This window comes from Procambarus clarkii, unplaced genomic scaffold (genome assembly GCF_040958095.1).
Source record: "Procambarus clarkii isolate CNS0578487 unplaced genomic scaffold, FALCON_Pclarkii_2.0 HiC_scaffold_464, whole genome shotgun sequence".
Classification (NCBI taxonomy): domain Eukaryota; kingdom Metazoa; phylum Arthropoda; class Malacostraca; order Decapoda; family Cambaridae; genus Procambarus; species Procambarus clarkii.
In genome coordinates this window covers 79,642-104,197 of record NW_027189497.1, presented here as the reverse complement: position 1 = coordinate 104,197, position 24,556 = coordinate 79,642, and the positions used below count along the sequence as shown (strand labels likewise).

Genomic DNA, 24,556 nt, shown 5'->3' with positions numbered 1-24,556 from the left:
ACTCTCTCCTTATGTGATATGATCTCCTCAATCCCCTTTGACTTACTAGTTTTCCGTCCTACCCTGTCCACAGCGGTGGTTCTTGGTTCTTTCTCTCTCTCTCTTCCTTTACTATTTCCTGGGAAGCCTCACTAGGACAAGGGCAAACACCAGCAAATTGGAATACATTTACTGGACAAAGCACATACACAATACATACATACATATAATAATAATGAATCCTATACTCTATACTATTACAATCAGGTTGCACTCCAACATCATCAGAACTCTATCATCAGCTTATCAAGTGGTATCCTATCTCCTGGTTCACCACCTGATACTATCAACCTCCTCAAGTAGATCAAGTCTACATACACTGTTGCACTATCAACAAGAGAATATATATATATATATATATATATATATATATATATATATATATATATATATATATATATATATATATATATATATATATATATATATATATATATATATATATCTATAAACGTGTACAAGGAAAATCAGCATGTGAATGCAATAACATATATCAGTATAAATGTTCCTTGATACACAACAATGATCAATCGATCACCCTATCAGTCCTAGAACACATACATCTGTAGATAATCCAGCCTACGATTGTAACTCTAAACTTCAGTATAAAACACTCCTTGACATAAGAATGCAAACAATCAATTACCTCTCACTGCGTCTTGCACGATAATGACAACCAAACACTCGATTACCTCTCTACAAGTAATCATTTAGAACTTTCCTTCCACCTCTGGAAGTTCACTACCCTGATCTCTTCAGGTTCTTCCGGGCTTAACTACCAGGATCCTCTGCAGCTCCTCCAGGCTGCTACCATTAAGTTTTCCTTGAGCAATTACGGTGCTTCACCCTTCTGCTAGGTTCCTCCACAGCTCTCTTGGCTGCTACACCATGAAGTTCCCTCGAGCAACTATGGTGCTTCATCACCTCTACAGAAGCACGTGACACTCCTCTTCACTGCTTCTCTTCACACCTCGAGGTCCTCTGCTCCACTACCTTGGAGTCACATCAACTACTCCCTCTGTGCTGGCTTCGAAGTTCTCAGCAACTTCTTCCCCAAAGACAAACCTGCAACCCATCGACACTCCAATAAAAATGTTTCCATTAAAACACATAAACAAAAATAACCACACAACATGTTTGCTTCCTACATCCATCTGCTCTCTACATACTGTGTGAGTGGACTCCCCCGTTTTGGGGCAGGTCCATGCTCCACCTCGCCCGGCGGTCCTCACTCACTCAGGGAGGGGTCCTCTGCTACCAGGAGCTGGGCTCTGGCAGTCGACGGGAGAGGGCGCGCTGCTCGTCCCTCCAGCTGTCTCTCTCATCTCCGTCCTCTCATTTAGGCTTCCTGCCTTACCAAAACATGTCTAACTTATAAATAAACATTGCTACTGTCGCTGGGCACACGACCAACTACAAGCAATCACTATGAACTGGCTTAAATCGTGCTTACCACAGATTGTCTAGTCGAGGGCGCTATCCCTCTGATGGCGTCTGATCAGGGCGCTCCACACAGCCCACGAAAATGTCTCTGGGCACCTTAATAAACTCTCCTCGCTGTCCAGGACTTGAGACCACAACGTTCTCAGCTCAATTCCACAGCTGGCACGTCTGCACACTTCTCTTGGAGATATATCACTAGGGGTTCCTTTCTGACGGGAGCTCAAACGGAGCGTGGCTTTCCCCCTGCGATGTCTGGCCTCAAGTGAGATCAAAGCCCTCCAGAAGCGAGCCTCACGCCTCCAGCAAAATATCCACATCTCCTATCCAGTCATTTATTTATTTTCTTATTTACTGCCCATAATCTTAAATTGTTCATTGAATCCAACAAACTATTTTACATCTGTGTTATCGCCTCTATATTTCCTATACTTTCTAGTTAGGTCAGGCTTGTTGAATAACTCTCAAGGGGGAGACTCGTTTCTCCTGTAGGCTGAGATCATAACACAGGATACTAATACAGTGTGGCCAGTGAATTCAGTGGTACTGTTGTCCAACCAGCTAAGGGACTGAAACGGTGAAATTAGTACCTACTAACTTGTCTATGCTGTCGTGTATGCTCGATGATATCGAGATGGAGGAGGACAAAGTAAAGAAATTTATTGACACAAGGGACGAGAGAATTTTGGAAGAGTGTACCAAGGCCCAGCTCCAACAAGTGGCAAACCACTTTGGGATCAGGTTGAGGACGACTAAGGTTGCGGAGCGAAGGATAGAGATCATGGCACAGCTCACAGCTCGAGAGGAGGTGACGGGAGAGGAGCCGTCTCAAGGAGAGCCCTCCCAAGAAGAGCCTTCGCAAGGTGAACCGTCCCGACTAGAGCCACCCCAAGCGCCTACCAGTGTGGAGAGAATTCACAGTGAACATGGGAGCAGTGGAAAGTCCAGCTGTAGTTGTGGGAACCGACCTGTGAGATTTATATTTATTTAATTTATATGAATATATATAGAATTTATATTTACGTTAATTTATATACTTCGATAGCAATTTGTATAATGATAAGTGGACTGTATTTCTACAATAATCTCATAATCTCACAAATCGATCCTCTACACATTAGGGGGGGTTTATATTAATTGAATATATATGCAGCCAATCAAACTACAGTAATAGACTACATACATTGAAGAGGTTCCTTATCTTATAGTACAGCAGGTTAGTCCACCAGGTATAACTAGGGTGTAGACACCAAATTATCCTCTTTGAGGTAGCTTCCATCACCCAGTAACTGGTGCACAAAATCTTGCTTCCTCGTCTTGACCTGTCAAAAGTGCGCTAGCTGTAAAGCCAGAATCCTATATATGACAAGTATTTCAGAGAAAACACTGTACTTGGAATAATAAAGACCTGGCTTAATTACCTTTAGTTTGAGGCTATATCGTGCTCTAACCGGCTAACCCTACCCAATGACATTAATGGCCACTATTGATAGATAATGGGTTTCGGAAAGAACACTTAACTTGATTTGATGACAGCGTGTTGAAAATGGTACACCTTTGGTTTCCATAACACTACGTCCAAGTAAATTTAACAGGAGCCGAATTTGCTCCCTGTGAGCCTCTGGTCTAGTATCAACAAAGGCTGCCCTCCTTCCTCACCCTGACGCCTGGCTTACATTGTCCACATGACAGAAAGTGATTGAAGGGTCACATTTACTCTACTTTAATATTGATAATTAAGTTAATTTATATGAGATGTTTTATGATGGTAAAGTCCAAAGACTAATGTATTTAAGAATAATTCCCAGCAGAATAGCTGGTGAATTATAATAGTATGTGGTGATGATATCCCGTTTTCTTTAGACGGTAATTCCACTACAAGTTACGTTTTCTATAGGTTACTTGTTGGTAATACAGCAGCAATTATTATCTGTCTGATTATTAAATGGTGTCGGATTTTCCGACAGTAGTAAGAGGAGCCTGCAACCGGAAATAATGAAGATGCAACTGGAAGCCCAGCTGCGGCGAGAGGAAAGAGAAGCGCAAATGCAGCGAGAAGGAGAGAGACAACTGCGACTGGAGGAGATAAAGGCAAAGAAAGAAGTCGAATTCCGTCGCATTGAGTGTGGTCTGCCCTCACTACTTGCACGGCGGGATGACCTCAAGGTAATGGAACGTGACTTACCTACGTTCGAACCACAAGAAGCTGAGGCATTCTTCAAACACTTTGAACGAATAGCAACTCGGAAGGAGTGGCCAGAAGATGATTGGGCTGCTCTGGTCCAGGGCAGGTTGACCGGCGAGGCCCAGGAAGCCTATAACATGCTGGACCTAGAGGAGTGTACTAGTTATGACGCAATTAAGAATGCGGTGCTCCACTCATTCCGGCTGACTCCGGAGATGTACCGGAAGCGGTTCAGAGAGTGTACAAGAGCGTCGGGGAAGTCTTATGCCGAGACCGCCAGGGATATGGAACGGAAATTCCTACGTTGGTTGAAGGCGGAGGAAGCGGAGCCGGCGGATGAGATCAAACGACTGATAGTGATGGAGAAGTTTATGTCAGTGCTCCATCCTGAGTTGCGAGTAAGGGTGAGAGAAGCAGGTATTAAGGACCTGAAGGCTGCAGCGGACCGAGCCGACATGCTGAAGGAGGCACTACATCTCAGGAGGGAGGGGCCGCCCAGACACTCGCCTTACCCCAGGTCGGGAGGGAACTTTAGGAGTTCAGGAAGAGTGAGGACGGGTGGGGACTCTCCCAAGGGTAGTGTGCCCAATGAAGTAACCCAGTTCAAGAGCTCAAGGGACGCGGTGAGGAAGCCCCAAGCTATGAGCAGTGGACCTAGCTCAGGAGCAAGTGCTGCAGCCCCGGACACGACGACAGGGAGTCCAAGGAGGACCCAGCGAACGTCTGCAAGTGGTACCGCCAGGGGGACTGGCGAGTGGCCGCCCAGGGGAGCCAGCCGATGCTTTAACTGTGGTGTGAGGGGACATTATGCCCGCGAGTGTGAGGAGCACCAAAGGAATATGGGACTAATGTTGGAAGAGGAGAGAGTGTTTGTTCACACCCCATATTATAGTGGACCCAACGTAAATGGTTGGGAATTGAAGTTGGCTGAACATCCCTTCGTTTTCGGGGCCAACGTGAAGTTTGGAAAGTCAGACCCAGTGGAGGTGGCCGTTCTTCGAGATACGGGTGCTGACATAAGTATGGTAACCAGGAGTATTCTCCCCAAGGAATTTAATGATTCACCTGTGGGAGTGGTGAGGATACGCAGTGTGGGGGAGGAATACAGGTTGCCACTTCACGAAGTACAGCTGATTGCCGACTGCGGAGTCGAGAATGCTATAGTAGTTGTAGCCCCTAAATTACCCCTAGAGCATGTACAGATGGTGCTGGGTAATGACCTCGGAGGAGGCAGGATACAACCCGATTGGGTCAGGAGTGCCTATGTTGCAAGCAGCGGTACAACCCTGCCAGGTGAGGTATCGGTCGTTCCAGATGGTAGTGAGGAAGCCGACTTCGTCAGGGGAAACGTCGCCAAAGACGACGACAACGAGGGCGAGAGTGCAGAGAGGTCGTCGCAGGTCGTGGAAAACCCCGACGAGGACCTCCGACTAAGCCTGATGATGCGTGTGGAGGAGTGGCGAGGAGCAGCTGTACAAACGCCTGGGGCGGTGAAGTGGCTGCAGACCGCACTCCCTCCACACAGAAACGTGAATAAAGTAAGCTCAGTGGATGAGCGAACGGCAGTGAGGGGCAGAGTGGAGGAGCCACGACGCAGTGCACCCTATGCCGGCCAGATGAATAGTGGGAGGTGCAAGATGAACCACCGTGATGAGGCGAGCCACAGGGAGGTGGATGAGCCCAACCACGAACCGAAGAAGACGTCTGCAGGGAAGAGAATCGCATGGAGGAGTGAAAATGTTCGTCGGGAACGAAGGAGCGAATGGTATAGGAAAGGCAATACGAAAAAAGCAGGAAATAGGTACACCCAGGGTAGGCGCCAGCCTAACCAGAGGGGCATTGAGCCATCGCAAAAGCCTAGTGTGGAAGAGAGGAAGCTGCTAGATGGAGTACAGGAGACAAGTGCCACTGTGAGGAGGCAACGCACCTATGGGAGAAGAGGAACCGAGAATAGAGAAGATTGGCGAAGAGGAGATCATAAGAGGAAACATGGAGTACCTGTAGGATGCAGTGGAAGTGCAAGACTATCTCAGAGTGCACGACGCGGTGGAGGCGCTGCATGCACTGAATCTTACAGTGGTAACGAGCCGTTAGAGTACACTCGTAGCCATGGAGAGAGGATTTCTTGTTGGTGTTCAGGGAACACCCATCACACCCGGTCCTATGCGAGATGGAGATATAATGAGGCAAGTGACTGGCAAGGTGGTACGAGCCACGTCACCAACTGGAGGAGTGACACTTCAGGAACGGAGGGAGCAAGAGTATAGGTTGCCCTCTTGAGTGCTGCTCTTCCGATATGACTCTTATTTTAAGGGGAGGGGTAAGATACAGTACCTAGAGAGCCCGGGGTAGTAGAGAGCGCGCATAGATGGCTTAGGAAGCATACTGTAGAGCTAGGGTATCCAGAGGGTACAAAAGTAGCAGGGGTTGTAGGTACCATAGGATGTAGGGAGCCTTTGTGATCATTGGGAACACAAGGTGTTAAGATCCTGGACCACCATTAGTAACGCTACTATGATTGTGTGTGGTGATTTAGGTGTGGCTGTGTGTGTGGGGGGGGGGGTGTTTGTGTGGGTGTGTGTGTGTGTGTTTTACTGCAATAACAACAATCTTATGTTGCTAATATTGACTGTGGTGTTTAATAGGGGTTCTAGTATTGACTGGTGTCATCAGTGGTGCTTTCGTTGGTTAGTATTAACAGTGAGCCTAGTATTGATCGTGGTGTTAACAGTAGTGATTGACAGCCCTAGATTGTGTGCTTCGTTTCCTTTATGTTGCATTTCTCGGATGAGATTCATATTATCTCTGTGCTTCCTGGGTAACAATGTCTGGAGCGAAGTTTTAGCGTCGGTACGAATGATGACATCTTGTAAATTATTCTCAATTTTTTAGAAAAAAAGAAAATTAATTCTTCTTCTGATGTTAAAGTTGGTGGAGAGGTCAAAGCATCAATTACATTGCTATTGCCTCTCCTTAGATCACACACAAACACACTCACACACACACACACACACACACACACACACACACACACACACACACACACACACACACACACACACACACACACACACACACACACACACACACACACACACACACACACACACACACACACACACACACACACACACACACACACACACACACACTAAATCATGGAGAGATAAATTGGGAATCAAGGAATCCCCATGGAGGTTACGAAACGTGGGGAGCAAAATTAGTAGATGTTATAGACAGGAATTTCCTAACACAACTTGTGAAGGAAGACACAAGGGGAAAGAGGAGGAGATGCACCGAGCCTATTAGACCTGATTTTCACCCAGAACGTAGAAAATATCGAGAATTTAGAGCATGAAATACCTCTAGGGGCCAGTGACCATTGTGTCCTAGTCTTTGACTACGTGACGGAATTCAAACTTATGACCATGGGACAAGAGATCTGGGAAAGGAGAGGTGACTACAGGAAAGGGGACTATAAGAGGATAAGGGACTATCTGGGTGAAGTGCAGTGGGAGGAAGAAATTAGAGGAAAAACAGTCCAAGATATGATGGACCTAGTCATACAGAAATGCCAGGAGGCCGAAGAGAGATTTATACCAACAGTAAAGGGAAAAAATAAGAAGGAATATAATAACCCATGGTTTAATAGACAGTGTTAGGAAGAAAAAATGGCCAGCAGGCGGGAGTGGAGGAAGTACAGAAGACAAAGGACAGAGGACAACAGGATCAGATACATCAGAGCTAGGAACACACACACACACACACACACCTGGCGTTCCGCGAGCGCTATGTCATGGGTTCTCGTATCCTGGCCGGGGAGGATTTACTGGGCGCAATTCCTTAACTGTAGCCTCTGTTTAACGCAACAGTAAAATGTGTACTTGGATGAAAAAACGATTCTTCGCGGCAGGGGATCGTATTCCAGGGACCAGCCCGAAACGCTACGCGTACTAGTGGCTGTACAAGAATGTAACAACTCTTGTATATATATCTCTCAAGAACGATTACATTAACATAAGACGAACATCGGAAAGGGACTATGAGAACGATATTCCAATCAAAGCGAAAAAACAACCTAAGTTACTACACAGTCATATAAGAAGAAAAATGTCGGTGAACGACCAAGTGACAAGACTAAGGAAGACAGAGGGGGCATATACTGAAAGTGACAAGGAAATCTGCGAGGCACTGAATGCCAGTTTCCATGGAGTGTTCACTACCGAGCCTGAGCAGCTCCCATTGTTGGAAGGGGTTACCCTAGATGAAAGACTATCAGATATAGAGGTGACAGCAGAGGAGGTAATGAAACAGTTGACAACTCTAGATGCAACTAAAGCAGTTGGACCAGACAAAGTATCACCGTGGATACTAAAAGAAGCAGCGCAGGCCCTCAGCGTGCCTCTGGCAATGATCTTTAATGAGTCACTTATGTCGGGAGAATTGCCCAGTTGCTGGAAGAAGGCAAATGTCGTGCCGATCTTCAAGAAAGGTGATAGGGAGGAGGCACTTAACTATAGACCTGTATCACTGACAAAAATCCCCTGTAAAATACTGGAAAGAATAATTAGGCTACGACTGGTTGCACACCTGGAGAACATTAGGTTTGTGAACAAACATCAACATGGGTTCTGGACAGGGAAATCGTGCCTAACAAACCTTCTGCAATTCTATGATAAAATAACAAGGATAAGACAGGACAGAGATGGTTGGGCAGACTGCATATTTCTGGACTGCCAAAAGCCTTTGATACAGTACCGCACATGAGACTGCTGTTCAAGCTCGAGAGGCAGGCGGGGTTGGGGGGAAAAGTCCTAGCATGGATAAGGAACTTCCTAACAGGAAGGAGCCAAAGAGTTACGGTAAGGGGCGAGAAGTCAGACTGGCGAACAGTAACAAGTGGAGTACCACAAGGATCGGTGCTGGGACCAATTTTATTTCTAGTATATGTTAACGACATGTTTACAGGTGTAGAGTCCTACATGTCGATGTTTGCGGATGACGCAAAGTTGATGAGAAGAGTTGTGACAGATGAGGATTGCCGGATCCTCCAATAGGACCTGAACAGGTTGCAGAGATGGTCAGAGAAATGGCTACTGGAATTCAACACGAGCAAATGTAAAGTTATGGAAATGAGACTAGGAGATAGGAGACCAAAGGGACAGTACACAATTAAGGGGAACAGCCTACCTGTGACGACGCGCGAAAGAGACCTGGGGGTGGACGTAACACCTAATCTATCTCCTGAGGCACATATAAATAGGATAACGACAGCAGCGTACTCTCTCTACACTGGCAAAAGTTAGAACATCATTCAGAAACCTAAGTAAGGAGGCATTAAGGGCGCTTTACACTGCCTACGTAAGGCCAGTCTTAGAGTATGCCGCCTCATCATGGAGTCCCCATGATGAGGCGGTAGTAACGCTACTATGATTGTGTGTGGTGATTTAGGTGTGGCTGTGTGTGGGGGGGAGGGGAGTGTTTGTGTGTGTGTGGGGGGGGGGGGGAGGGGAGTGTTTGTGTGTGTGTGTGGGGGGGGGGAGGGGAGTGTGTGTGTGTGTGTGTACTCACCTAATTGTGCTTGCGGGGGTTGAGCTTTGGCTCTTTGGTCCCGCCTCTCAACCGTCAATCAACTGGTGTACAGATTCCTGAGCCTACTGGGCTCTATCATATCTACATTTGAAACTGTGTATGGAGTCAGCCTCTACCACATCACATCCTAGTGCATTCCATTTACTAACTATACTGACACTGCAAAAGTTCTTTCTAATGTCTCTGTGGCTCATTTGGGTACCCAGTTTCCACCTGTGTCCCCTTCGCGTCCCTTCAGTGTTGTATAGTTCATCCTTGTTTACCCGGTCGATTCCCCTGAGGATTTTGTAGGTTGTGATCATGTCCCCCCTCTGTCTTCCAGTGTCGTAAGGTGCATTTCCCGCAGCCTTTCCTCATAACTCATGCCTCTTAGTTCTGGGACTAGTCTAGTAGCATACCTTTGGACTTTTTCCAGCTTCGTCTTGTGCTTGACAAGGTACGGGCTCCATGCTGGGGCCGCATACTCCAGGATTGGTCTTACATATGTGGTGTACAAGATTCTGAATGATTCCTTGTGTGTGTTTCACTGCAATGACAACAATCTAATGTTGCTAGTATTGACTGTGGTGTTTAATAGGGGTGGTAGTATTGACTGGTGTCATCAGTGGTGCTTTCGTTGGTTAGTATTAACAGTGAGCCTAGTATTGATCGTGGTGTTAACAGTAGTGATTGACAGCCCTAGATTGTATGCTTTGTTTCCTTTATGTTGCATTTCTCTGATGAGTTTCATATTATCTCTGTGCTTAATGGATAACAATGTCTGGAGTTTTAGCGTCGGTACGAATGATGACATCTTGTAAATTATTCTCAATTTTTTAGAAAAAAAGAAAATTCTTCTTCCGATGTTCAAGTTGGTGGAGAGGTCAAAGCATCAATAACATTGCTATTGCCTCTCCTCAGATCACACACACACACACACGCACACACACACACACACACACACACACACACACACACACACACACACACACACACACACACACACACACACACACACACACACACACACACACACACACACACACACACACACACACACACACATGTTTTCAGGGCATGTTTCGATGTTTCTGGGCTATTTGAAGCTGCCTATAACTCATCACCAACCATTACCACCAACACCCAACAACCATTACCACAAACACCCAACAACCAGAGACATCAACAAGCAACCACTACCAACAACCACAAATACCACCAACAACAACCATCAGCCACAACTACCAACAACTAATACCTGCACAAACAACCTTCATCAATCACCACCATCAACAACAACCAAACAACCACAACCACCAACAATCACAACCACCAACAACCACAACCACGAAGAAACACAATTAACAACAACCACTGACACCAACAACCGCAATTACCAATAACAACCACTACTACCAACAACAACCTCTACCACCAACAATCACAACCACCATCAATCACTACCACCAATATCCACCAACAACCACTACCACCAGCAAACACTACCACTAACAACCAGTACCACCAACAACCAGTACCACCAAAAACCTCTACTACCAACAACCACTACCATCAACCAACAACCACCACCAACCACCACCAACAACAACAACCACCACCAACAACAAACACCACCAACAACCACCACCACCAACAACAACCACCACCACCTACAACCACTACCAACAACCACTACCATAAACCAACAACCACCAACAATCATTACTCCAAGAATCATTACCACTAACAACCACTACCACTAACAACCACTACCACTAACAACCAATGCCTGGACAAACAACAACTACTACCACAAACATCCAACAGCCACAGACATCAATCAACAAACAATAACAACAATCACAAATACCACCAACAACACCAACCATCAAACACTACTCTCAACAACAACCAAACAACAACAGCCACCAACAACCACAACCATCAACAACCACAACCATCAACAACCACATCCACCAACAATCACAATTGCCAACAACCACTAACACCAACAACCACTAACACCAACAATCACTAACACCAACAACCATCACTAACACCCTTCACCAATCCCTACACCAACAATCACTACCACCAACAACCAACTACCACCAACAACCACTACCACCAACAACCACTACCACCAACAACCACTACCACCAACAACCACTACCACCAACAACCACTACCACCAACAATCATCAATAACAACGACCACTACCACCAACAACTACTACCACCAACAATCATCAACAACAATCATCAACAACAATCATCAACAACAACGACCACTACCACCAACGACCACTACCACCAACAATCACTAACACCAACACCCATCACCAACACCCTTCACCAATCCCTACACCAAAAATCACTACCACCAGCAACCACTACCACCAACAACTACTACCACCAACAATCATCAACAATAACGACCACTACCACCAACAATCATCAACAACAACGACCACTACCACCAACGACCACTACCACCAACAACAACCACTACCACCAACAACCACTACCACCAACAATCATCAACAACAACGACCACTACCAACAACGACCACTACCACCAACGACCACTACCACCAACAACAACCACTACCACCAACAACCACTACCACCAACAATCATCAACAACAACGACCACTACCAACAACGACCACTACCACCAACGACCACTACCACCAACAACAACCACTACCACCAACAACCACTACCACCAACAATCATCAACAACAACGACCACTACCACCAACAACAACCACTGTCATCAACAACAACGACCACTACCAACAACGACCACTACCACCAACGACCACTACCACCAACAACAACCACTACCACCAACAATCATCAACAACAACGACCACTACCACCAACAACAACCACTGTCATCAACAACAACGACCACTACCAACAACGACCACTACCAACAACGACCACTACCACCAACGACTACTACCACCAACAACAACGACCACTACCAACAACGACCACTACCACCAATGACCACTACCGCCAACAACCACTACCACCAACGACCACTACCACCAGCAACAACCACTACCAGCAACGACCACTACCACCACCAACAACCACTACCACCAACGACCACTACCACCAACGACCACTACCACCACCAACGACCACTACTACCAACGACCACTACCACCAACGACCACTACCACCAACAACAACCACTACCACCAACAACCACTACCACCACCAACAACAACCACTACCAACAACGACCACTACCACCAACTACTACCACCAACAATCATCAACAACAACGACCACAACCAACAACGACCACTACCACCAATGACCACTTCCACCAACAACCACTACCACCAAAAACCACTACCACCAACAACAACCACTACCAGCAACGACCACTACCACCAACGACCACTACCACCACCAACAACCACTACCACCAACGACCACTACCACCAACGACCACTACCACCAACGACCACTACCACCACCAACGACCACTACCACCAACGACCACTACCACCAAAGACCACTACCACCAACGACAACTACCACCAACGACCACTACCACCACCAACAACCACTACCAGCAACGACCACTACCACCACCAACAACCACTACCAGCAACGACCATTACCACCACCAACAACCACTACCAGCAACGACCACTATCACCACCAACGACCACTATCACCAACGACCACTACCACCAACGACCACTACCACCAACAATCATCAACAACAACCACTACCACCAACGACCACTACCACCAACGACCACTACCACCAACGACCACTACCACTACCAACGACCACTACCACCAACGACCACTACCACCAACGACCACTACCACCAACGACCACTACCACCACCAACGACCACTACCACCAACGACCACTGCCACCAATGACCACTACCACCACCAACAACCACTACCACCAACGACCACTACCACCAACGACCACTACCACCAACGACCACTACCACCAAAGACCACTACCACCAAGGACCACTACCACCAAGGACCACTACCACCACCAACGACCACTACCACCAACGACCACTACCACCAACGACCACTACCACCACCAACGACCACTACCACCACCAACGACCACTACCACCAACGACCACTACCACCACCAACGACCACTACCACCAACGACCACTACCACCAACGACCACTACCACCAACGACCGCTACCACCAACAACCACTACCACCAACGACCACTACCACCAACGACCACTACCACCAACAACCACTACCACCAACGACCACTACCACCAACGACCACTACCACCACCAACGACCACTACCACCACCAACGACCACTACCACCAACGACCACTACCACCACCAACGACCACTACCACCAACGACCACTACCACCAACGACCACTACCACCACCAACAACCACTATCACCAACGACCACTACCACCAACAACCACTACCACCAACGACCACTACCACCAACGACCACTACCACCACCAACAACCACTACGACCAACGACCACTACCACCACCAACGACCACTACCACCAACGACCACTACCACCAACAACCACTACCACCAACAACCACTACCACCAATAGTGGTAGTGGTAGTCTGAACCGCAGACCCGCAGACGATGGGTGGTGGTGAACCCGCAGACCCGCAGACGATGGGTGGTGGTGAACCCGCAGACGATGGGTGGTGGTGAACCCGCAGACGATGGGTGGTGGTGAACCCGCAGACGATGGGTGGTGGTGAACCCGCAGACGATGGGTGGTGGTGAACCCGCAGACCCGCAGACGATGGGTGGTGGTGAACCCGCAGACGATGGGTGGTGGTGAACCCGCAGACCCACGATCACAGGGAGGGGACTTGTCAGGGAAAAGCGCCAAGCCGTCAGTCACACATTGCACTTATATTGTCCCTATTATAGTACTTGGAGGGGATCACGATCAGGATTAGGGATGGAGGCCTGGTCGACGACCGGGCCGCGGGGACGCTAAGCCCCGGAAACACCTCAAGGTAACCTCAAGGGACGGGGGGAAGGAATGGTGCTCCCCAGCGCTCTAGGACGCTCGGGGATTGAACTTTGGCCTGCATAAAGCGAGACCGTCACCCTTCACGATGGGTCGGTTTTTATTCCTGTTTACATTTTGTTTTGTATTGTTTTAATTTTTTCTGGCGTTCCGCAACGAGTTTTTCAATATCATTAATTGCTGTCAATACATTTTCTTCAAGTCCCATAACTTCGATTGGGCCTTATTCCCCTCGTCCAGGAACGGTGATTTTTACGTGGTGTTTTTCGGTGAGTTTGTTTATTGTATCACCCTTGGGGCCAAGGATCACTTTCCTGTGTTCCTCTCCGACTTCTATGGTCTTTTAAATGGTCTTTTTCTGATGTTACGCCACGAGTTCTTCAATATCATTAATTGCTGACAGTACATTTTCCTCAAGTCCAATAACTTCAATTGGGCCTTATTCCCCTCGTGCAGGAACGTTGATGTGGACTTGGTGTTTTTCGGTGAGTTTGTTTATTGTATCACCCTTGGGCCCAAGGATCACTTTCCTGTATTTTCCTCCGACTTCTATGGTCTTTTAAATGCCCTTCGCTGCCATTTCCTCTCTGGCTTTAGCTGCCTCCTCCCGTTTGGCCTTTCTCTCCTCCCGTTTGGCCTTTTCCTCCTCCCGTTTGGCCTTTCTCTCCTCCCGTTTGGCCTTTTCCTCCTCCCGTTTGGCCTTTTCCTCCTCCCGTTTGGCCTTTTCCTCCTCCCGTTTGGCCTTTTCCTCCTCCCGTTGGGCCAACAGCTTTTTATGGTCCTCAATAATTAAATTAATTTTACTAATGGCCTTTTCAACATTTGTCTTATATCCTTCAACAATTGTGTCTCTGAGGCACTATTCTTTTGTCGGTATTATTATCTTGACCTAAAATGTCTTTTATATATCTTAACGGGTTTTACCTTTCGGGCCTATTATAACCGACCGGAAGTCGGGCGGGATAAATAATAACCGAGAAATTTTCCTATCATCTTCACTTCGTCCATGGGCCGAGTTTGTCTTGACGGGGTTACCGTTTTCGGCTTTGTGTTCTCCTCCGGGAGTGTTACCGGAGCTTATGGGCTCTGATCCTTCTTCCGTTGGTGTTGTCGATCCCGATTTGGGTTTTAGGGCATCACCGGTATTACGGCGTTTGTTTTCTACTGTCACCTAACCATTGCCAGGTGAATTATTGGCCTTAACAGCCACAGAATTTTTATCTTGTTTGGCGTTTCTTGACGGTTGGAGGGGGTTGGCGGCTTGCACGCCGCGGACATTGAGGTTTTCGGTTGGCCTAATCTGTTTTGTGGCAGGAATCTCACTTCCTCCACGATCAATCAAGTCATTTTTATTTTATGGTGTCCCATTTTTCTCATCTGCCATTGGAGTGCGAGAAATTCTAGCCCGACTTGCTGCTATTTTTGGAGTCTTCAAGAGGCAACTGTTTCTCTCACGAGCCTTTTTGTTGTAGTATTAAAGAAGTGTTACCATAGATATCAAAATCATTATGATATGAACCCCGAGGCTTACAAAGCCTGTTTTTTGTGGGTCGGGTCTCACACCCATAATTACCAAATGGGCTTTTAGCTGGTCAATGTATTGCCTCATATTCATTGTAGTTGTGTCTCTACGAAGGCTAAATTACGCCAAGAAGCTGTTGGCTTCATCCACCCAGCCTGGAGCAGATGGCAGCGGCGTTTCATGCCTTGAAACGCCTCGAATCCGCTCCATTAAAAGATACGTCAGTGGGGAGGCTTCTGCCCGTGTTTGTTCGTGTCTCAAAATTTACTATTTTAACACCCTCCCATAATTGATGTTGTCTTATCGTATGGCGAAGAAGCTAATGATTCCGAAGACAATAATGCACAAAACAGTTTTGAGTAGTTGAGGCATCTTTAGATGAGGCATCTTCAGATGGCTAGAATATTGAAAACAGTCTCCGACCGTGTACTTGTAACATTAGAAGACAGGATGAGGGATATATAGTAAGCTTAGAAGAAATCTACTAAGGTAGAATATTCCTAGGATTTGTACGTGATGTGGATACGTCCTGTGATAAGACACAGTAACTAGAGAGCCCGGGGTAGTAGAGAGCGCGCGTAGATGGCTTAGGAAGCATACTGTAGAGCTGGGGTATCCAGAGGGTACAAAAGTAGCAGGGGTTGTAGGTACCACAGGATGTAGGGAGTCTTTGTGATCATTGGGAACACAAGGTGTTGAGATCCTGGACCACCATTAGTAACGTTACTATGATTGTGTGTGGTGATTTAGGTGTGGCTGTGTGTGTGGGGGGGGGGAGTGTTTGTGTGTGTGTGTGTGTGTGTGTGTGTGTGTGTGTGTGTGTGTGTGTGTGTGTGTGTGTGTGTGTGTATGTGTGTGTGTGTGTGTGAGTGTGTGTGTGTGTGTGTGTGTATGTGTGTGTGTGTGTGTGTGTGTGTGTGTGTGTGTGTGTGTGTGTGTGTGTGTGTGTGTGTGTGTGTGTGTGTGTGTGTGTTTCACTGCAATGACAACAATCTAATGTTGCTAGTATTGACTGTGGTGTTTAATAAGGGTGGTAGTATTGACTGGTGTCATCAGTGGTGCTGTCGTTGGTTAGTATTAACAGTGAGCCTAGTATTGATCGTGGTGTTAACAGTAGTGATTGACAGCCCTAGATTGTGTGCTTCGTTTCCTTTATGTTGCATTTCTCGGATGAGATTCATATTATCTTTGTGCTTAATGGATAACAATGTCTGGTAGTGGTAGTGGAGAGTGGTTGTTGGTGGTGGTAGTGGTTGTTTGTGGTGGTAGTGGTCGTTGGTGGTTGTTGTTGGTGGTAGTAGTTGTAGGTGGTAGTGGTCGTTGGTGGTAGTGGTCGTTGGTGGTAGTGGTCGTTGGTGGTTGTGGTCGTTGGTGGTAGTGGTTGTTGTTGGTGGTAGTAGTCGTTGCTGGTAGTGGTTGTTGGTGGTGGTAGTGATCGTTGCTGGTAGTGGTTGTTGGTGGTGGTAGTGGTTGTTGGTGGTAGTGGTTGTTGGTGGTAGTGGTCGTTGGTGGTAGTGGTTGTTGGAGGTAGTGGTTGTTAGTGGTGGTGGTAGTGGTCGTTGCTTGTAGTGGTTGTTGGTGGTGGTAGTGATCGTTGGTGGTGGTAGTGATCGTTAGTGGTGGTAGTGGTCGTTGGTGGTCGTGGTCGTTGGTGGTAGTGGTCGTTGGTGGTCGTGGTCGTTGGTGGTAGTGGTTGTTGGTGGTATTGATCGTTGGTGGTAGTGGTTGTTAGTGGTAGTGGTTGTTGGTGGTAGTGGTCGTTGGTGGTAGTGGTCGTTGGTGGTAGTGGTCGTTGGTTGTAGTGATCGTTGGTGGTAGTGGTTGTTGGTGGTAGTGGTTGTTGGTGGTAGTGGTTGTTGGTGGTGGTAGTGGTCGTTGCTTGTAGTGGTTGTTGGTGGTGACGGTGGAAGTGGTCGTTGGTGGTAGTGGTCGTTGGTGGTAGTGGTTGTTGGTGGTGGTAGTGGTCGTTCTTGGTAGTGGTTGTTGGTGGTGGTAGTAGTCGTTGGTGGTAGTGATCGTTGGTGGTCGTGGTCGTTGGTGGTAGTGTTTGTTTGTGGTGGTAGTGGTCGTTGGTGGTAGTGGTTGTTGGTGGTAGTGGTCGTTGGAGGTAGTGGTTGTTGGTGGTAGTGATCGTTGGGGGTAGTGGTCGTTAGTGGTAGTGGTCGTTGGTGGAAGTGGTCGTTGGTGGTAGTGGTCGTTGGTGGTAGTGGTCGTTGGTGATAGTGGTTGTTGTTGTTGATGATTGTTGGTGGTAGTAGTTGTTGGTGGTAGTGGTTGTTGTTGGTGGTAGTGATCGTTGGTTGTAGTGGTCGTTGGTGGTAGTGGTCGTTGGTGGTAGTGATCGTTGGTGGTAGAGATCGTTGGTGGTATTGGTCGTTGATGGTAGTGGTCGTTGGTGGTAGTGATCGTTGGGGGTAGTGGTCGTTGGTGGTAGTGGTCGTTGGTGGTAGTGGTCGTTGGTGGTAGTGGGGGTAGTGGTCGTTGGTGGTAGTGGTCGTTCTTGGTAGTGGTCGTTGGTGGTAGTGGTTGTTGGTGGTAGTGATCGTTTGTGGTAGTGGTCATTGGTGGTAGTGGTTGTTGGTAGTAGTGGTTGTTGGTGGTAGTGATCGTTTGTGGTAGTGGTCATTGGTAGTGGTGGTCATTGGTGGTAGTGGTCGTTGGTGGTAGTGGTCATTGCTGGTAGTCGTTGTTGTTGGTGGTAGTGGTCGTTGGTGGTAGTGGTCGTTGGTGGTAGTGGTTGTTGGTGGTAGTGGTCGTTTTTGGTAGTGGTCGTTGTTGTTGATGATTGTTGGTGGTAGTGGTTGTTGTTGGTGGTAGTGGTCGTTGTTGGTAGTGGTCGTTGTTGTTGATGATTGTTGGTGGTAGTGGTTGTTGGTGGTGGTAGTAGTCGTTGGTGGTAGTTGTCGTTGGTGGTAGTGGTCGTTGTTGTTGATGATTGTTGGCGGTAGTAGTTGTTGGTGGTAGTGGTTGTTGTTGGTGGTAGTGGTCGTTGTTGGTAGTGGTCGTTGTTGTTGATGATTGTTGGTGGTAGTGGATGTTGTTGGTGGTTGTGGTCGTTGTTGTTGATGATTGTTGGTGGTAGTGGTTGTTGTTGGTGGTAGTGGTCGTTGGTGGTAGTGGTCGTTGTTGTTGATGATTGTTTGTGGTAGTAATTGTTGGTGGTTGTGGTTGTTGTTGGTAGTCGTTGTTGTTGATCATTGTTCGTGGTAGTGGTTGTTGGTGGTAGTGATTGTTGGTGGTAGTGATTGTTGGTGTAGGGATTAGTGAAGGTTGTTGGTGATGGTTGTTGGTGTTAGTGGTTGTTGGCAATTGTGATTGTTTGTGGTTGTGGTTGTTGATGGATGTTTGGTTGTTGTTGAGAGTAGTGTTTGATGATTGGTGTTGTTGGTTGTATTTGTGATTGTTGTTATTGTTTGTTGATTGATGTCTGTGGCTGTTGGATGTTTGTGGTAGTAGTTGTTGTTTGTCCAGGCATTGATTGTTAGTGGTAGTGGTTGTTAGTGGTAATGATTGTTGGTGGTTGTTGGTTGATGGTAGTGATTGTTGGTGGTGGTAGTGGTCGTTGGTGGTAGTGGTCGTTGGTGGTCGTGGTCGTTGGTGGTAGTGGTCGTTGGTGGTAGTTGTTGTTTGTGGTGGTAGTGGTCGTTGGTGGTAGTGGTCGTGCGTGGTAGTGGTCGTTGGTGGTAGCGATCGTTGTTGGTAGTGGTTGTTGGTGGTAGTGGTCGTTGGTGATAGTGGTTGTTGTTGTTGATTGTTGGTGGTAGTGGTTGTTGGTGGTAGTGGTCGTTGCTGGTAGTGGTGGTTTTTGGTGGTAGTGATTGTTGGTGGTAGTGGTCGTTGGTGGTAGTGGTCGTTGGTGGTAGTGATCGTTGGTGGTAGTGGTCGTTGGTGGTAGTGGTCGTTGGTGGTAGTGGTCGTTGGTGGTAGTGGTTGTTGGTGGTAGTGATCGTTGGTGGTAGTGGTTGTTGGTGGTGGTAGTGGTTGTTGGTGGTGGTAGTGGTTGTTGGTGGTGGTAGTGGTCGTTGCTGGTAGTCGTTGTTGTTGGTGTTAGTGGTCGTTGGTTGTAGTGGTCGTTGGTGGTAGTGGTCGTTGGTGGTAGTGGTTGTTGGTGGTAGTGGTCGTTTTTGGTAGTGGTGGTTTTTGTTGATGATTGTTGGTGGTAGTAGTTGTTGGTGGTAGTAGTTGTTGGTGGTAGTGGTTGTTGTTGGTGGTAGTGGTTGTTGTTGGTGGTAGTGGTCATTGTTGTTGATGATTGTTGGTGGTAGTGGTTGTTGTTGGTGGTAGTGGTCGTTGTTGGTAGTGGTCGTTGTTGTTGATGATTGTTGGTGGTAGTGGATGTTGTTGGTGGTTGTGGTCGTTGTTGTTGATGATTGTTGGTGGTAGTGGTTGTTGTTGGTGGTAGTGGTCGTTGGTGGTAGTGGTCGTTGTTGTTGATGATTGTTTGTGGTAGTAATTGTTGGTGGTTGTGGTTGTTGTTGGTAGTCGTTGTTGTTGATCATTGTTCGTGGTAGTGGTTGTTGGTGGTAGTGATTGTTGGTGGTAGTGATTGTTGGTGTAGGGATTAGTGAAGGTTGTTGGTGATGGTTGTTGGTGTTAGTGGTTGTTGGCAATTGTGATTGTTTGTGGTTGTGGTTGTTGATGGATGTTTGGTTGTTGTTGAGAGTAGTGTTTGATGATTGGTGTTGTTGGTTGTATTTGTGATTGTTGTTATTGTTTGTTGATTGATGTCTGTGGCTGTTGGATGTTTGTGGTAGTAGTTGTTGTTTGTCCAGGCATTGGTTGTTAGTGGTAGTGGTTGTTAGTGGTAATGATTGTTGGTGGTTGTTGGTTGATGGTAGTGATTGTTGGTGGTGGTAGTGGTCGTTGGTGGTAGTGGTCGTTGGTGGTCGTGGTCGTTGGTGGTAGTGGTCGTTGGTGGTAGTTGTTGTTTGTGGTGGTAGTGGTCGTTGGTGGTAGTGGTCGTGCGTGGTAGTGGTCGTTGGTGGTAGCGATCGTTGTTGGTAGTGGTTGTTGGTGGTAGTGGTCGTTGGTGATAGTGGTTGTTGTTGTTGATTGTTGGTGGTAGTGGTTGTTGGTGGTAGTGGTCGTTGCTGGTAGTGGTGGTTTTTGGTGGTAGTGATTGTTGGTGGTAGTGGTCGTTGGTGGTAGTGGTCGTTGGTGGTAGTGATCGTTGGTGGTAGTGGTCGTTGGTGGTAGTGGTCGTTGGTGGTAGTGGTCGTTGGTGGTAGTGGTTGTTGGTGGTAGTGATCGTTGGTGGTAGTGGTTGTTGGTGGTGGTAGTGGTTGTTGGTGGTGGTAGTGGTCGTTGCTGGTAGTCGTTGTTGTTGGTGTTAGTGGTCGTTGGTTGTAGTGGTCGTTGGTGGTAGTGGTCGTTGGTGGTAGTGGTTGTTGGTGGTAGTGGTCGTTTTTGGTAGTGGTGGTTTTTGTTGATGATTGTTGGTGGTAGTAGTTGTTGGTGGTAGTAGTTGTTGGTGGTAGTGGTTGTTGTTGGTGGTAGTGGTTATTGTTGGTGGTAGTGGTCATTGTTGTTGATGATTGTTGGTGGTAGTGGTTGTTGTTGGTGGTAGTGGTCGTTGTTGGTAGTGGTCGTTGTTGTTGATGATTGTTGGTGGTAGTGGTTGTTGTTGGTGGTAGTGGTCGTTGTTGTTGGTGGAAGTGGTTGTTGGTGGTAGTGATTGTTGGTGTAGGGATTGGTGAAGGTTGTTTGTGATGGTTGTTGGTGTTAGTGGTTGCTGGTGTTAGTGGTTGTTGGCAATTGTGATTGTTGGTGGTTGTGGTTGTTGATAGTTGTGGTTGTTGATGGTTGTGGTTGTTGATGGTTGTGGTTGTTGATGGTTGTGGTTGTTGGTGGCTGTGGTTGTTTGGTTGTTGTTGAGAGTAGTGTTTGATGGTTGGTGTTGTTGGTGGTATTTGTGATTGTTGTTATTGTTTGTTGATTGATGTCTGTGGCTGTTGGATGTTTGTGGTAGTAGTTGTTGTTTGTCCATTCATTGGTTGTTAGTGGTAGTGGTTGTTAGTGGTACTGATTGATGGTGGTTGTTGGTTGATGGTAGTGGTTGTTGGCGGTGGTGGTTGTTGTTGGTGGTTGTTGGTGGTGGTTGTTGGTGGTGGGTGTTGGTTGATGGTAGGGGTTGTTGGTGGTAGTGATTTTTGGTGGTACTGGTTGTTGGTGGTACTGGTTGTTAGTGGTAGTGTTTGCTGGTGGTAGTGGTTGTTGGTGGATATTAGTTGTAGTGATTGATGGTGGTTGTGATTGTTGGTGGTAGAGGTTGTTGTTGTTGGTTGTTGTTGGTAATTGTGGTTGTTGGTGGCAGTGATTGTTGTTAATTGTGTTTCTTCGTGGTTGTGGTTGTTGGTGGTTGTGATTGTTGTTGATTGTGGTTGTTTGGTTGTTGTTGATGGTTGTGATTGATGGAGGTTGTTTGTGCAGGTGTTAGTTGTTGGTAGTAGTGGCTGATGGTTGTTGTTGGTGGTATTTGTGGTTGTTGGTAGTGGTTGCTTGTTGATGTCTCTGGTTGTTGGGTGTTTGTGGTAATGGTTGTTGGGTGTTTGTGGTAATGGTTGTTGGGTGTTGGTGGTAATGGTTGGTGACGAGTTATAGGCAGCTTCAAATAGCCCAGAAACATCGAAACATGCCCTGAAAACATGTGTGTGTGTGTGTGTGTGTGTGTGTGTGTGTGTGTGTGTGTGTGTGTGTGTGTGTGTGTGTGTGTGTGTGTGTGTGTGTGTGTGTGTGTGTGTGTGTGTGTTGAGGAGAGGCAATAGCAATGTTATTGATGCTTTGACCTCTCTACCACTATCCATATGCCTCTGTGCTCGTGGACCACTTGGCGCTCCACTTCCGTCCTCAGTATGTCCACATCATTCTTCATTTCTGCTCAGCACAGTTCCATTCACCTTCCGACTCTTAATTTTAGCGGGCTTGACTCTACTCAGGTCCGCTCTCTTCACATGATTCTTCTTCGGCTGGGCCATCTTCACTTTTGACCTCACCGAGACTTCATTTTCCTGGGCTGGACCTTCATCAAACAGCCATGCTATATCTACATCGATATCTTCCACCGGTTTAATCGACACTGTCTCATCTTCTCCAGCGTCTTCCTTGTCGGCCACCTCTGCCTTCCTCACTACCGAGACAGGGTACTCAATGGCTTGGCGGTCTCCTGACTCATCTCCTCGGATGTCAGTCAGGTTCACACTCTCAGGTGTCCCACCCGTGCCGTGGCCTTCTGGGCACTCCTCTGGCACAGTCTCCGCTATGATTCCTGGCAACACCTTTGTCCCACACAAGTCATTCCCCAGGATCACTTGGACTCCTGGAACAGGTATGTTGGGGCATACTCCCAACATCACCTCTGCCGACACATATTCCGACCTTAGCTGGACAGTACATACAGGCATGTCACTCTCAGACAATAACCCGTATACTTTCATCTTACTCCTGCCAGCTAACCGTCGATCGTTCCCAATCAGGCTTCTCGTAATCAAGCTCTGATTAGCTCCGGTATCCCTTAAGATACCAACTTCTACCTCAGGCTGGCCTCCTATACTGATCCAACCTTTACTCATGAACGGCCTATACCTCTCGTTCACTAAGTTCACCTTCTGTGGTTTGTCTTGGAACACATTAGTATATTTACCTCGGGGGTCACACATGGCCAGGGTCACAACTCTCTTGCCCTGCCGACAGTCTCGCATCACGTGACCCAATCCGTTACAATTGTAACACCTCACCTGGGAAAAGTCTCTTCTATATGTACCAAAGCGGCTCTGACTTTGTCCACTCACATGAGAGTTACTCGAGCCAGCCATATTACCTGCACTCTGTGGGGCTTTACTGGACTCTTGATTTCCTGGATCACGATTAGTTTCTCGTTTAGCTCCTCCATCCTCACTTTCAGACGAAGTGCGCGACCTACTCTTCTGAGTTTTAGAGTACTCACGTTTATCTGCCCATTTATCAAAATTCTTCTCACCCCAGACTCCTCTGGGTCTTTCATAATTTCTTCCTCCCCAGACTCCACTGGACTGCAATTGCTGCATCTCGCCTCACTTCTCACTCTGTTCTCCCTCAAGCTCTTGTATGCTTCAGTAATCATATCCGCCCTATCTGCGGCATCTTTCACGTCCTTTATCCCTGCTTCTTGGATCTTGAACTTTGTTTCGGGATGCATCATCTCCAAGAACTTCTCCATGACCATCAGTTGCTTCAGGTCAGCGTAGGATCCAACTCCAGCAGCCTCAACCCACTTCTGGAATCGTCATTCCAGATCCCTTGCCGTCTCGGCAAACGTACTTGCTCCAACTTTCACCATCTCTCTGAAGCGCTTCCTATAAGCTTCTGGGGTTAACTGAAACGAGCGCAATATGCTGCTCTTTACCGTGGCATAATCCTGGCACTCTTCCAGTGACAATTGGGTGTATGCCTCCCTGGCTGCACCGATCAGTCTTAACTGGACCAGCTGGGCCCATTCCTCCTGTGGATACTCCTTGATACTGGCCACCTTTTCAAAGTGCTCGAAGAAGCTCTCTGCCTCTTCAGGAACAAACAAGGGAATGTCCTTCTCCCTAACCCTAACATCTGGTGAGTGTGATACCTTGGTGGTGCTCTCTGGCAACCCCAGGTTCAATCCTTTGTTCAGCCAAGGTTCTATTCGCTTCTCTCTGCATTTGTTTTGTTCTCTCTTTTTCTTTTTCAACCTGGGCTCTTTCTTTTTCTTTCTCCTGTTCCAACTCCAGTTCTCTTACTCTGGTT

General features: G+C 47.3%; 1 protein-coding gene across 1 annotated transcript; it reads left to right on the top strand.

Annotated features, from left to right (window-relative positions):
• The first annotated feature begins 2,260 nt into the window (after positions 1-2,260).
• LOC138361552 (protein SGT1 homolog) lies at positions 2,261-10,638 on the top strand. Its single transcript, XM_069320820.1, has 2 exons — positions 2,261-2,449; positions 10,342-10,638. Exons 1-2 carry the CDS (start codon positions 2,261-2,263, stop codon positions 10,636-10,638), a joined length of 486 nt encoding a protein of 161 aa, XP_069176921.1.
• The last annotated feature ends 13,918 nt before the right edge of the window (positions 10,639-24,556 follow it).

Excerpts from the sequence above, each read along its gene's own strand:
- LOC138361552 (XM_069320820.1), top strand. The coding sequence starts at position 2,261 with ATGGCACAGCTCACAGCTCGAGAGGAGGTGACGGGAGAGGAGCCGTCT. Across the intron at positions 2,450-10,341 it reads GTAGTTGTGGGAACCGACCT|CTGCCTATAACTCATCACCA; the intron begins GTGAGATTTATA and ends GGCTATTTGAAG.